At 46.8% G+C, this 14,048-nt stretch overlaps 1 protein-coding gene across 7 annotated transcripts in view; it reads left to right on the top strand.

Moving 5' to 3' along the window:
- The window catches only part of ACSL6 (acyl-CoA synthetase long chain family member 6), a 62,217-nt gene that overhangs the window by 24,873 nt on the left and 23,296 nt on the right, over positions 1–14,048 (top strand). For 6 of the 7 annotated variants that reach the window (XM_039559545.1, XM_039559542.1, XM_039559544.1 and 3 more), the window contains 8 exons: positions 5,037–5,257; positions 6,850–6,964; positions 7,769–7,833; positions 8,237–8,338; positions 8,460–8,559; positions 9,248–9,426; positions 9,958–9,990; positions 11,007–11,058. In XM_039559545.1, the coding sequence (XP_039415479.1) occupies positions 5,063–5,257; positions 6,850–6,964; positions 7,769–7,833; positions 8,237–8,338; positions 8,460–8,559; positions 9,248–9,426; positions 9,958–9,990; positions 11,007–11,058 (841 nt within the window). In that variant the 5' untranslated portion in view covers positions 5,037–5,062. The remainder of the gene's footprint in view (positions 1–5,036; positions 5,258–6,849; positions 6,965–7,768; positions 7,834–8,236; positions 8,339–8,459; positions 8,560–9,247; positions 9,427–9,957; positions 9,991–11,006; positions 11,059–14,048) is intronic. The other variant, XM_019294014.3, reaches the window with a different exon arrangement.

Here is a 14,048-nt window from a genome sequence, read left to right as displayed (position 1 = left end):
AGTATCTCTCTGTAATGCCAACAAATACATAATGACATTTTCTCTCTGTAATTAACACTGGCTTCACCCTGCTGTAAAGCATGGCATTACCATTTCCCTAAACACTATAGTGTAGAACCATTAAAACAGAGAATAAATTGACCTGATCTTAAACTTGTTGAAAATAGAAAGGTGGCCAAGTGCCATGAGTTTTCCAAATTTTCCCGTGTAAGTACAACGAGTGAGAAAAAAATCTGCAGGTTTGGATGAAACTGGATATTGCATTTGTGGCTGAGGCACAACACAGTCTGTGGTGGGAGACCTCATTAGATCACTTGTTCCCGTAAAATCTAGAGAAATGTGAACCCAGCCTGCTGCAGAGTGGTCAGTGTCCCCCTTCCTCACCTGAGCCCAACCCCAACCCACAGTGGCCTCAGGATTAGAACTGAAGGCTCATCCAGCTTCTCATCCTCTGTGTCCACACAGAGAAACTTGTGGAGTCGCAGAGCAGAGACTGACTTGGAATCAGCTCTCTGGTTTTAATTACAGCAGCGATTAGGAATTCACAGCCTGTGTCAGCTGTCTCAGCTGTCACAGCTCCTGGTGTCCCAGGAGCTCCCTGGCCAAGCTGGAGAAGGTCAGAAGTACCTGAGCTGCATTTAATGGCAGAGGCTCCTCCCAGGGTTGATGTCCCACTGCATGCCTACACGGAGTTTGGAGAAAAAGGAAAAATAATAATGTTTATACTCCGCAAGCAATACACAACATCCCCAAATGCCTCTGACTGCATGGCTGTGGCAGCCTCTGTGCATGTTTGCATAAAGATGTTAATTATTGCAACAGCTTTCATTTAAATAAACAAATGGTTTCCAGTGATGCAATCTGACTAACAGCTTTATGTGTCCCTGCGAATGCTGACATTCCCTTTCCCCATGGTAAATGGAGACTCTCTTGTACTGTTATAGTCATAATTTGAGTGCCATTTGTGATTTGAATCCCTATCGCAAAGTCCCCTGAACCCTCTGCACAGAGCACAAGGCATGTTTTTCTTCTGCACAGGAAGGTGAAGGAGAGTGCTCCAAGTTTTGCTGGATACTTCTTTGTGCAAATCTTCTGTCACTGACCACATTTCAGGAAAACAACTATAAATCTCAGGATCTGAGCTCTGCAGAACTGAACATGAGAAAAGAGTTCAAAAAGCTTGTAGTGTTTCACTGGAGTGAAATCCCTGTACATCTGCCTCTCTGGATTGATATATTTCAGATCCTGTAAATTCTGTTTCCTCAGTGAAATGAGTGAGCAGCCAGTGCTGTGCCCAAGGACACAGATCCGTGGTGATTGCCAGCTGACAGAATATTCCAGCTTGCTCTGAGAGAAGCGGAGGGTGTGCGGGCTCTGAGCCATTACATGTCACTGGCTCTGCTTCATAGTTCCCCACTGCAAACAGTTAAGTCTCTCAGACGTATTGAACAGCTGCTTATTTGGTTTTGGTTTTGTGCTATGAAGTCTAATGTAAATAGCCTTTTTTGGGGCTTGAACAAAGGGTAATGGGACACTTTGCCCATTTTCCAGGATAAAATGAATCACCTGCTTCTTCCCCATCCCACTGTGAATGCAGGGGGGCAGGAGGATACGGATGTCCCAATAGGAGTTGTTCTTCCCAAGCAGGCACTGATGGAATGGTAGGAAGAATGTGATTGTGTGGCTGCACAGGACCAGTAAAATTTTGATTGCATTAGGCATACACTAGTAGTCTGAGGCTGTTAGCACACTGGCTTATGTCACTGAACTCCGTTGACTGGAGTTACAGAATCACTTCCAGCAGAAAAAAATGAAAACTAAATCACACAAGAGAGCCGTTTGTTACCAAAATAATTAATTAAGCCCTGTTGCAGGGGTGATTGCTGTGAGCACAGGCTGGTGGCTGACCTGGAGCCCAGTGTCACTGCTGGCTGCCCAGAGGCTGCAGGAGTCCTGCTCAGCCCAGACCCCAGCTGGGAAGTTCGCCTGTGCCAGGCACCCCCAGCTCTCATCCATGGCTGTGCTCTCTTTGCACCTCTCCAGCACTTCTTCCTTCCTCAAAACCACTTTTTTCTGTCCTTCCCTGCATATTTGTTTCTCTTTTCTTTGCCATGGGAATATTTTAGAAATCCAGTGATGCGAAGTGCTGTTTGGAATAAATGTCAGTGTTTCCATGTGCCACATACATGGGTGCCATGCTCTGCTTGCTGGCACCCAGGGCCGCTTGCTTGTGGGGAACATGCACTGCAGCAGTGTGCAACAGAAGTGGGGCCAAGAAGTAGCAGAAATGGGCCACAAAGGTAACAGAAATGTGGAGAAAGGGTGTGGAGAGCATCCTGCTGCTGATCCTGGGCCCAAGGTGACAGCAGCAGCTGGTTGCTGTGCACTCTGGGGTGCAACGCTGCCTTCCTGATGGGTAACCCAGCCCAACTGTGCTGGGTTTAAATTGCTATTATTTATTTTCCTGAGCACATGAGAAATGTACTCCCAGCGCATGTGACCATGAGGTGCTCACCTGCTTGTCTTGACTCGTCAGAGGAGGCTGTGATCCAGGCACTCCTGACCCCTCTTTCTGTAGGTATAGGGAGGGGGTGAGGCAGTTCTCCCTGATCATCCCAAACACACCTGGGCCCCTATCCTGGCCACCATCCCAGGGCAGGTTGGCTGCTCCAAGCAGATCAAGTATGGACTCATCATGAATCCCTTTGGGATGCAAAACCCAGGATTAACTGTTGCAAAAGGCAAGTTTTGTGAACTCTGCAGTGCCAAAATTGAATGTGAACAGAAATTGCAGCCCTGACTCTCATGATCCTTCTGTTGATGCTATGAGCTCTAGATGTCCGTGGATGCCCTCCACCCAGACAGATGTAATGGCCTGGTCCCACTTCCCCCCAGGCAGTCCCTGCAGCTGAGCAGGACAGAAGCATGTGGCTGTAGCCAGGCATCCCCCCATGACAGTGCTGTTCCCACAGGCGCCTTCCCAGCTTTCCACTTTCAACTTAACTGCACGGATGGATACAAAACAGCACTTCCAGGCTGCTGTTGAGGGAGTAATTCTCAAGATTTCAGTGTAACTAGCAAACTGGGTGGCTGCTTTTGGTGGGACAGGCTGTTTCTGGGAGCAGACAGTCTTAATTGGGACTTGCTGAAATGCTTTTTGCACAAATAGGCAATTCATCAGCAAATGAATAGCGCCCTCGGTAAGCTCTCCCAGTTTTTGTAGTAAAAGTGTGTTTGTCAGGCTGCTTTTCATAGTCCGGTGTCAAGAAATATTTAGGGGAGAAACCAGTATTCTTGTCTCAGTTCATAGAATCAATGTATCCCAGAATGGTTTGGTTTGAAAGGGACCCTAAAGCCCATTCAGTTCCAACTGCTCTGCCATGTCTAGGGACTCCTTCCATATACCAGGTTCCTCCAAGCTCTGTCCATCCTGTCCTTGAACACTTCCAGGGATGGGGCATCCACAGCTTCTCTGGGCAACCTGTGCTAGTGCCTCACCACCCTCACAGTTCATGCTAACATCATTGCAGTTGCACAGTCAGTATTTTATCACATGTAGGGATTTCTGAAAAAACACTCAAATCTCAGGAGAAAATTGTCTTCTGTGTGGGTATTTCCCAGTACCCTCATCTGGATGTCTTTATTGGAGGGATTCAACCACTCTTGAAGAGGCTGGTCATGGTCCCAGAGGGTTTGCACAGTTGGGTGTTCTCTGGGAGCAGAGGTGACTGTGGGATGCTGGGCCAGCATCAGGGACCATGGGGCAGAGGGATGTTTGGGCCAGAGCCCTCAGGAGGGAGATGGATGACTCTGAACATGGGCTCGGTGTTGCTGTCCCCTCGCTGTTGTCCTCACCATTTCGTAACCCAAAAGTGAGTGAGGTTAATTGTTTGTTATGTTGGTTTTTTTCTTGTGCAAACTTACAAACCTCCTCCAGAGCCTCATGTGAGGGGTGCACCTCTGCTCACCGCCTGGCCTGTGCCAGTCCCAATGCTCACTTGGCACAAACACAGGAGAAGGCTACTAGAGGGTAGTCCTGACCTTCAGGACTTCAGGATAGTGCAGCCCAGACACTGTTCCCAGGAGGAAAAAAGCTGGTTTGTGTTAGTGGTGCTGTTGTGTGGGAAGTCCTGGCCCCCTCATGGAAGTGAAGCCATGTAGCTCGACAAGCTGGAGCGAGGCCAGAGGGCAAGAGGGAAGGGGCTGCCTGGTTTCATGTGGCTGAAAAACTCTTTTAAGACCTTGACTCTTGTAAAGTCATAAAGAGAGCTGTGGGAAACCTTAACTGTTTGGATTCCCCTGGGCAGCACCTTCTTGGCTCATCTCTCAGAGGGCTGGCCGATACTGGAGACTCCCCAGTGGGGAGTTGATATGGGGCCATCACTGTAAACAGGAGTTCTTTAAAATGTTCCTTGTGTACTCAACACCCAAACACGAGTCCCCTGAGGACATCCTGATCTCTCACTCTGGAGCAGCAAGCCACCTGCCTGGCTCCTTCTCTCTGGTGGCTGTGTCTGTATGTGCAAAAGGGAAAAGCAAGGCAACCTGCTGTGGCAGAGTCTAGATCGATGCCTGATCCACAGTGTGACCTTGCCTTTCCCAGGAGAAGCTCCCGCTCTGTGAGCCCAGCACAACCAGACTGTCTGTGCAGTCCTGCTCAGGGAAGGTAGAGAAAGCTTCTTGCAGCCCTGAGGGGTTGTAGCTGGATCCCAGAGCTTGTCCCAGCATAACTCACTCCAGATAACTGCAGCTGCATTACCTCCTGTACATTGGTACTTGGTTGTCCTTAGGGAGTGAGCTGTCTGCTCCTGCTCACTCTGCTATGGATGCTTCCTCCTTTCTTCTATCTCTTCCACAGATGCTGTTTTCCTCAGTTAGGGTGGCTATTGGCAGGCAGCCCCACAGCTCAGCAGAGCAGGGTGTCTGTGATGGCTGATGAGGCAAAGCACGTTCTCCCCTTCCCAGCGACCTGTGCTGCCCCTACCCATCCTCAGACTGACCTCATCTGACTTGACCCATCCTTCTGGCTCTTGCAGAGTTTGCCGTTTCGCTGGTGGAGAAGATGCAGGCTCAGGAAATCCTGCGGAGTCTGCGGCTCCCTGAGTTCGATGACCTCAGCCAGTTCTTCCGCAACCTACCAGCCACAGCTCTGGTGGGCATTGGTGCCTTTGCGGCTGTTGTTGCCTACTGGTTTGCCAGCCGGCCCAGGGCCGTGAAGCCGCCCTGCGACCTGCGCATGCAGTCGGAGGAAGTCGAGGTGAGGCCAGGGCAACCCCGGCTGGCTTTCCCTGAGATTTGCATGCCTGGAAGTCATAGAATGGTTTGGGTTGGAAGGGACCTTAAAGATCATCTCATTCCAACCTCCTGCCATTGGCATCAGACCAGGCTGCTCCAAGCCCCATCCAGCCTGGCCTTTAACACTTTCAGGGATGGGGCAGCCACAGCTTCTCTGGGCACCCTGTGCCAGGGCCTCACCACCCTCACAGGGGAGAATTTCTTCCTAATATCTATTTTAAACCTACTTTATTTCAGTGTGATGCCACTACTTCTTGTTCTGCCACTATGTGCCCTTGTAAAAAGTATGCCTCCTTCATTAAGGTCTCCCCAGACCCTTCTCTTCAGGCTGAACAACCCCAACTCTCTCAGCATTTCCTCATAGGGTAGGTGTCCCATCCCTCTAATCACCTTCATGGTCTGCTCTGGACTCGTTTCTACAGACCTATGTCCACAGGGGATGCCAGGAAGGCTTTTTTGTTGTTGTTGTTTCAGTAGTTCCCCAACCTCATCCTGAAATCAGCCATGTAATGCACTGTGCCAGGGATCATTTCACCCCTTAATTCACCTTTTTCTGTAAACTGAAAAACTAGAATACAGCATGTTAATTTATTCTCTTAGATTTTCAGTAAAATTTTGGTCTTAGCTTTGTAACCATCCGTGGCCAAAGATTAGAGGCACTGCCATTGCATGGGAGAAACAACTGAAAGGCAACAGCTGGTGAGACCAGATCATCTGTCACTCTTCATGTGTGCCCATTGCTGAGTTTGGTGCTGCAAACTTGGTAACAGTAAAGAAAAGTAAACCTGAATCCATGCTTAGAGGCTAAGGAGTTATTACTTTTTATGCTTGTAAGAGACTTTAAAGTTTAATGATACAGCTCTGTTTTAAAGAATAGAAATATTTCTGAAAATTGTCTCTACTTATTTTAATATCTGAAAGCAGGAGGAGAATTTTTAAAGCCTTTTGTGATGTTCCCTCTAAGACGTTATTGTCTTTAATTCCAACAGCTTTTTAAAAGGGTGGGAGGAATTTACAGTTTTTCACTGTGGTTAGGGAACCTTTAATTAGACTTTTTTCTGGCTCCCAGTGCAGTCCTAGTTTGGTCATTCTCACCCTGGCTGCCAACTCCTAAAACACCTCTACCGAGCTCATGCACTGTGGGCTGGCCTCTGCCTTAGTCTGTCCTTCATGTTGGCCTGGATGTCCTTGTGGAGGTGCTCATGGTGCTAGTCCTGGAAACCTGTGGAGCGCACAGCAGTTGCTTCCCCCAGCACATCTCCACTCCATTACTTCCAGATCCACAATTCCTTATTAAATTCCCTTGGGAAATATCAGTGATCTCCTGTGACAGTGAGCTGAGACAAGTGCTCCTCTATGAGCAGAGGGTTCTCCTGAGGTGCTGAGGTAAATGTCCCTCCTCTCACATCCCTTTGGGTCTTGGGGCAGGTGGTGGTCACAGAGGTCTTGCTGGAATTTGGGGAGTGTGCTGCTTTATGGTGGGGCTTTCCCCATCTCCCACCCCTCGAGCAGTACTGATGGCCGTGTCACCTTGTGTCACCTTGTCTCATGCAGGGCCTGGCTGGGGCGCGCCGCTCGGTGATCGGGGACAGCCCGCAGCTGCTGACACACTACTACGATGATGCCAGGACCATGTATGAGGTCTTCAGGAGGGGATTCAGCATCTCTGGTGAGAGCACGGTGGTGAGGAGGCCTAGGAGCAGAAGTTGGGAGAGGTGGGGGACCAAGCCATGCAGATGACCTAATCCCATGGTCAATGGAATCATCACATAGCTCTCATACACTTGAGAGACATCACTTCCTGCTCCAAAAAGCCATGATGACTCTTCCCTGCTCTATCATAACTATTTCTGTGTCTGCTGTTTATGGTGTCCTGCCTCATTGGATACAACAATGTCATGGTCAGATTATTATTTTTGGTACCATAAAAAACCCCAGTGGAACTGCAGATATTCTGCCCCACAAGACAGGGGTAAATAAAGAACTCGGTAGGTGTATGGAGGAATGGATTTCTGCAAATAGGTACCATTAGTACATTATTCAAACTTTTCAAATTTTCATCCAGTCACGCACTGTTGCGTGTTGTTTTACCCTCCTCCAGAGTAGGCTGGGCTAAATACAGTAGTTTTTACCTTTTTTAATCAAAAGGCAGCACAAGTAGTGGGAGCTAGTGTTTGGGATGAGGGCCCTCATCAAACACTAATGCTCATGTGACCTTTGGAGAAGCCTTTTAAAGAGGCTGTTTGGGGCAAATTGCTGCTATCAGTGGGGAGGATTGAAGCCTTTTTGGGGGATCCTAGCATTTAGTCTCCCATCAGATGCACTTGTGTGTGTAATTTGCTGGGGATTGCTGTGAGAACCAGCCCAATAACTATGGATTTACTCCTGGAGGGCTCCCCCACATTGTGGCCCCACATGTAAAAACTCCTGGCACTGCCCCCTGTAACTCACCATCTCTGCTTGTGTCTTTCAGAGAACGGCCCCTGCCTGGGGTTCAGGAAGCCCAAGCAGCCCTACCAGTGGCTGTCCTACAAGGAGGTGAGCTGGAGGTGACACCTGCTGTGCATCCTCTTCCCCTGCCCAACACAAGAAGGGGTGTTGGGGTGCCTGCACGTTAGACCAGGAGGTTGCTCATGCACCATGTGATGCTTCCCAGTGTCCCCACCTGGGCACATCCAGGTGTTACATGGGTGTGTTGGCTTTCACAGGCTGGCTCCGTGCCATGAGTCCACTCCTGAAAGCAGCACCGAGGCTCTCTGGAGCCATGGGGCATTGCCAACTACATCAGTTGCTAGGCAGCTAATGATGGTTCATGATAACATAAAAATTGGACTTCTAGATAGGAAATACAATAATTTGAGAGCCTCCCTCTAAGCTTTGCCTGATTTTGTATTGTTTATTTTCCTCTTTTTTCATGTATTTTTTCCTCTCCAAATTCCAGGTGGCTGAAAGAGCAGAAGCTCTGGGTTCGGGCCTTTTGCAGCAGGGCTGCAAGCCATCCACAAAACAGTTCATTGGTGTCTTCGCTCAAAACCGTCCAGAGGTGAGATTTTAAGTCCAACTTGATATTGTAGTAATAATGTTCCTGACCTGTCAGCTTGTTCTCAAGTTATATCTGCTCCCATGGCCCCTTTTCACCTTTGCGCTTCCATGTCCTCCTGCAGTGGATCATCTCTGAGCTGGCTTGCTACACCTACTCCATGGTGGTGGTTCCCCTGTATGACACCTTAGGTCCTGGAGCCATTCGGTACATTGTCAACACAGGTAAAATCAAAACTGATGTGATCTTCCCAGAAGTCAGTTTTGTTGCTCAGAATGGTTCATTTTCTGCTTCTAAAAAACAGATGATCATAGAATTCTAGAATGGTTTGGGTTGGAAGGGACCTTAAAGCTCATCTGATTCCAACTTTTCTTCATTGGCAGGGACACCTTTCACTAGACCAGGTTGCTCCAAGGCCCATCCAACCTGGCCTTGAACACTTCCAAGGATGGGGCATTGTGATTATACTTGAGTGTCTTGAATTCACTTAGAGAAGTTCCTGAGGAGCTGGGTGTCCCTGTGCTGGGTCAGGGTTCCCTCTGTTGCATTTTCCACATACCCAGACACGCATAACCTTGGATAGGGGTTGCTCTGGATGCGGGAATTACTCCACGGCTACCCACTCCTGTGTTGCTTGATATTTTGCCTCCTCAATCTTTTAATCCATGTGGGGACCAATTTTAATATTTTGAACTGAATCCCCGAATAATGTCAGCTACCACTTTGGCATTGATTTAGGTTAGCTAAGGTTGCAATTTTTTCTCATTTTTCAAGAGAGGCATGTTTTATATGCTGGGATTTCTGGTGTAGCCTGGAGTGACTATCAGAAGTGATATAGTGTTAGCTATGAGCCACAGTCTTGCATTAAAAAACATTTACTGCAAACAGCTTGTTTGGCTGCTTTTCTTTCAGCTGACATTTCCACGGTCATTTGTGACAAGCCTGAAAAAGCCAGGATACTCCTTGACCATGTGGAGAGGAGAGAAACACCAGGCCTGAGCTCCATCATCCTGATGGACCCATTTGAGAAGGAGCTGATGGAGAGAGGGAAGCGCTGTGGGGTTCACATCCAGACCATGCAGGAGGTGGAGGTGAGTTTGCTCTCCCTCTCCTTTTACTATTTTTTGTAATATCTGTAAAAAGACAGTACAATGTACAGGGACTTGTGAATTGTGTGCCAGATTCAGTGTTTGGAGAGCACAAAAGAGCAGCTTGTGGCTGATAATACTGATGCTTGGTGCACTTGCCTCTTGATGTTATTCACTGTAGATAGCAGAGCCAACAGTTCAGTTCTTTATCCTCAAATGTGCTGTCAGCTGCTATTTAAGCATGGGAAGGGGGTTGTTATTTGTGACACTGTCCTCCTACACATAAGCCTACAGCCTCACACTTGTTTGAAACACCCTGGATGCAGCTCAACCAACCCAAACACTACTTGAAATCCAAGGAAGGCACTGAAGTTAAGGCAAGAAACTCAGAATAATAAAGATGGCCTCAGTGCCAGCTATTAATTTGTCTGCTTTAGCTCATGTTCTCCCTTAGTGGTTTGCAGATTATTAGCAAGTGGGTTACACTGCAGGAATTAAAGTGGAAATCACTTTTGTTACTTTAATGTCTTCCAGGACTGTGGCCGTGAGAGTCGACATGTGCCTGTGGTGAGTGTTGGCATGTTGCTTTTCCCCCTTAAAACTGCAGCAGAAGGGACCTTAAAGCTCACCTCATTCCAACCCTCTGCCATGGGCAGGGACACCTTCCATGGATGCTTAGACCAGGTTGCTTTAAGTCCTGTCCAACCTGGCCTTGAACACTTCCAGGGATGGGGCAGCCACAGATTCTCTGGGTAACCTGTGCCAGGGCCTCACCACTCCCGTAGCGAACAATGTGCAGTATTTGCTTTATTCCCTCTACCTGGAACACTTAAATGAGATAGCTCATCCTGCTATGCACATGTTAATGGGACAGTAATTAAATCCCATTGTTAAGCTACCCTAATTCCACTACCTTACCCTGGTGGCACTGGAGGAATGTCTCTGTACCCTTCACTGTCTGCTGGGGCTTCTATAGTTTAGAGATACTGCTTGGCAGTGTTTATAGGGGATATTTTGGGAAAATTGCTTTGATATTTTTCACTGGCTGCTCATACTCGTACAAAACTCTCAAAAGCAGCTTCTGATGTTCAAGCTGTTTATTTAGTCATTCGTGACCCAAAATAGCACACGTATGCAGTGGTGCTGAGAATACAGAGATGCTGCGGGAAATGGGAACAATCAGCTTTGGAATCTTGTCCCCTGTTGTGGAGTTCTTTCCAGAACTGACCTGGAAATTGATGAATTATCTCAAGTTGTCCCACACATCTACAGATAGAGGTGGTGGCTTGGAAAATACTAACTGCAAGACAAATATTCCACCAAAGTCTTCCTACCACTACAGCATGCCCTTAGTGCATCTGGAGCACAGCATAAAGGGAGGAATAGAGCATCAACTAAAGAAATCTGGTAAAAAGAGTTTTATGATGGTCTTTTATATTTGCTGAGGGGAATAACACCTTTTTATGTCAGAGCAAAAACATAATTGGTTTGATCTTTAGGTTTCTACAATGTCAACAGTCTCTACTACTGACACTTCTGCATTTCACTGATGTGATTTTCTTATTTTCCTTTTGTATTTTTAGCCTCCTCGACCAGAAGATCTGTCAATTGTCTGTTTTACTAGTGGCACTACAGGTAAAAAAGTAATTTGAATCTTGAAATGTTGGAATATCTTATGAAATTAATTATTAATCCCACCTCAATACATGCAAACTTGTTGTTATGATATGGCAATGATAGTACTAGGCATTTTTAATATTTCAGAATATATAGGTATATAGATTCAAATATATAGATTGCAAATTAAAAATAACAATATATTTATTTTTCAATTGAATTCTCTGACATACACTTTGCCAGTATGATTTTCCAGTTGTCTGAAAATCCACCCATGTGTCTGCTTCCCATTTTCCTGTGTAGTTGTGAAGCACTTGGTTGGTTGGTATTTATCTTTTGCAAATGTTTTAAAAAAATACCCAAAACTCTAAAAAGTGGTTCCACAGCTTTCCATTCTCTGTATCCTAAGCACATTGATGTCTCCAGCCTCACCAAGGTCCTTGTCACCTCTTTCTCCTCTTCTTATGTGCTGCTCATGACACCAACTGCTGGGGAGGTTCAGGAAGAGCCTGGGCAGCCCATGGGACTGGCACTCATCTGCTGCTGACCTCTTTTTCTTGGAGAGAGGAGCAGCATCATTTTCTTACCAGTTCTTAGCAGAGATAGTGCTTTCTCCTCTCTCCAGACCCTGGTCTTCATCAGCTTGAAGGAGTTTCCTACTCTTGAGAACTCAGCCTCCATAACATCTCCCTAAAAGCTGTATGGGCAGAGGAACAATGCATCACTGCTTAGGAAACTGCTTTTACACTTGCCTGTGGGGAAGGTCCATGCTCCAGGGACTGCTGGAGCAGCTCTTCCAGATCCACCTGTGCTCTTGGGATTGCCTAATGCTTGGTCCTACCCCAAAGCATCCTCAGTTTGGTCTCAGCAGAAGATGCTGGAAGCTGCTGGTGCCACTCAGTTGGCGGGTCAGGCTGAGCACGAAGGAACACCTTCATCCTCCACCTCTCAGAGAAGACTTGTGCTTCAGACCAGGTAGGCAACTGCTTTATCAACTCCAAATACAAGCTCAAGATGTTTTAAAAGGGGCCTTTGTGGATGGTCTGTAGTTTTGAGATCTGCACTTCATACTGCCCAGGGCAGAGCACTGAGGGAGAGGAGCCTGGAACTCTGCTCTGTTCCAGCACTGGGAATTCCTAAATGGGAAAGGCTGAACTCAGTGCAGGACATGAACGTCACAGCTATGTACAGAGTGAGTGCAAAGTGGCCAGGCATAAATGGGAGCAGTAGGAAACTGAAGGAGCTATGCCATGGATACAGCAGGGCACAGTGTGTTTTTGTAGATGTTCAAGTGCAGAGCAATTATTTTTTCAAGTCACTTTTTTGTTGATACTTTTATTTCTAAATAAGAAATTCTGCATAGAGAAGATTTATTTTGATTTTCTTTTTTTTATTTGCAGATGCAATCAAGGGCCAGTTTCTGATTTTGTGCTTTTCTTAGAAACATGCCCAGAGTTACAGAAATAGGACAACCAGGAAGCTCATTTCCCTTCTCCTGTCCAAACCAGAGATTTCCAATTTTGCAAATCATCTTGAACTGAACTCTCTCATAATGCTTTGTGACCCATGAGCCCATCCTCTGCTGCTGCAGGACTTTGCATGTCACTCTCTGCCTTTTCCAGAGGTTGCATCAACACTCTGGTCTGTTTTCCACATTGTGCTTTGATGCAGGAGTTTTATATAGCCCATGTAATTTTTAGTGACCAAATTTAGAATTTTCTTCCAAAGGACATGTTCTCTAGGGCTTTTCCAATTCCAAAGGGCTCTAAATATTTTTGTATGGTGTGAAATAAATCTCTGCTGTAGAATTTATCACCTGAAAATTGTAGAATTGGAAAGAATTCCCCAGAAGCAGACTTTAACACTTGCTTTTCTTTGATAGGACCACATGCCCCAATGCCTCCCCAGGGAGAAAAGAGAGGCTGAGGTTGCTGAGCTTGGATGACAAGACCAACTTTCATGGTTGTGCCAAGAAGCCATCAGCACTTGGAAATGGGCCAAAGGCACACAGATATCCCCAAACTGTCAGGATACAATTTTTCATGTTGGTTACTCCAGGGAAATCAACTGTCATTCCCTCAAGGATCCACTACCAGGTGGACAAAAATGGCTTCCCAGTGGTTTCTCCCAGCCTGGCAGTGCATATTCCTTTTTGCTAGAGCTCCCCAGGGGAGGAAAGTGCTTACATCCCAGAATGCTGATGGATCACACCATCAAATTAGTGCTGGAGCACTTGAGAGACCCATTTGGCAATGTGGAAAAAGTTCTTCTATTTTTTTAAAGGTTCTTCTATTGTTTATAAGAACTGTCAAACAAACCTGGCACCAAGATAAAGAGGAATTGACATTCCCAGGCTATTAATGGATTGCAGGGCATCCATTCTGTAACAGGACACTCAGACACTCACTGGGTCTGTCTTTGTGAGGAAATTCAAACAAGAGTAGTGTTACAGAAATGGCATTGATTTTTTAAAATAGAGAAGCAGCATCACTGCCAACCTTTTCTCAAAGTGGTAATTCTGGGAAATGGGTCATAGAAAGGGGCACCCATTTTGCTGTTTTACTAAAAAAGAACTACTAAGGAAGGTTAAAATTTACAGGAGTCCCCCAGCCCAAAAAGCTGCAGCTATCCCATAGCAGCATGGTTTGTTCTGGATTTCTCCTGATGGAGGCTCTCCTGGCTCCAACACTGCTGCTCTGCTTAGACACCATTATCACCGCAGCCTGTCCAGGATGTTGAGCCTGCACAGGAGGGATGCAGAGGAAGGAGCTAGGATGTTCACATTTCACATGCTTCCAGGCATGGCAGACATACTGAATCTGCATTCAAGTCAGAGGTGGAGTGAGTAAATGAGTCAAACATCTGACAAATCTCATAGAGTCACAGAATAGTTTGGCTTGGAAGGGACCTTTAAAGCATGTCTAGTTCCCATTCCCAGCCATAGCAAGGGACACATTCACCTAGACGGGTTTGCTCCAAGCCCCACCCAGCCTGGCACTGAACACTTG

This window comes from Corvus cornix, chromosome 13 (genome assembly GCF_000738735.6).
Source record: "Corvus cornix cornix isolate S_Up_H32 chromosome 13, ASM73873v5, whole genome shotgun sequence".
Taxonomy (NCBI): domain Eukaryota; kingdom Metazoa; phylum Chordata; class Aves; order Passeriformes; family Corvidae; genus Corvus; species Corvus cornix.
Note: the sequence above shows the minus strand (reverse complement) of the source record. Positions and strands in the feature narration are given on the sequence as shown.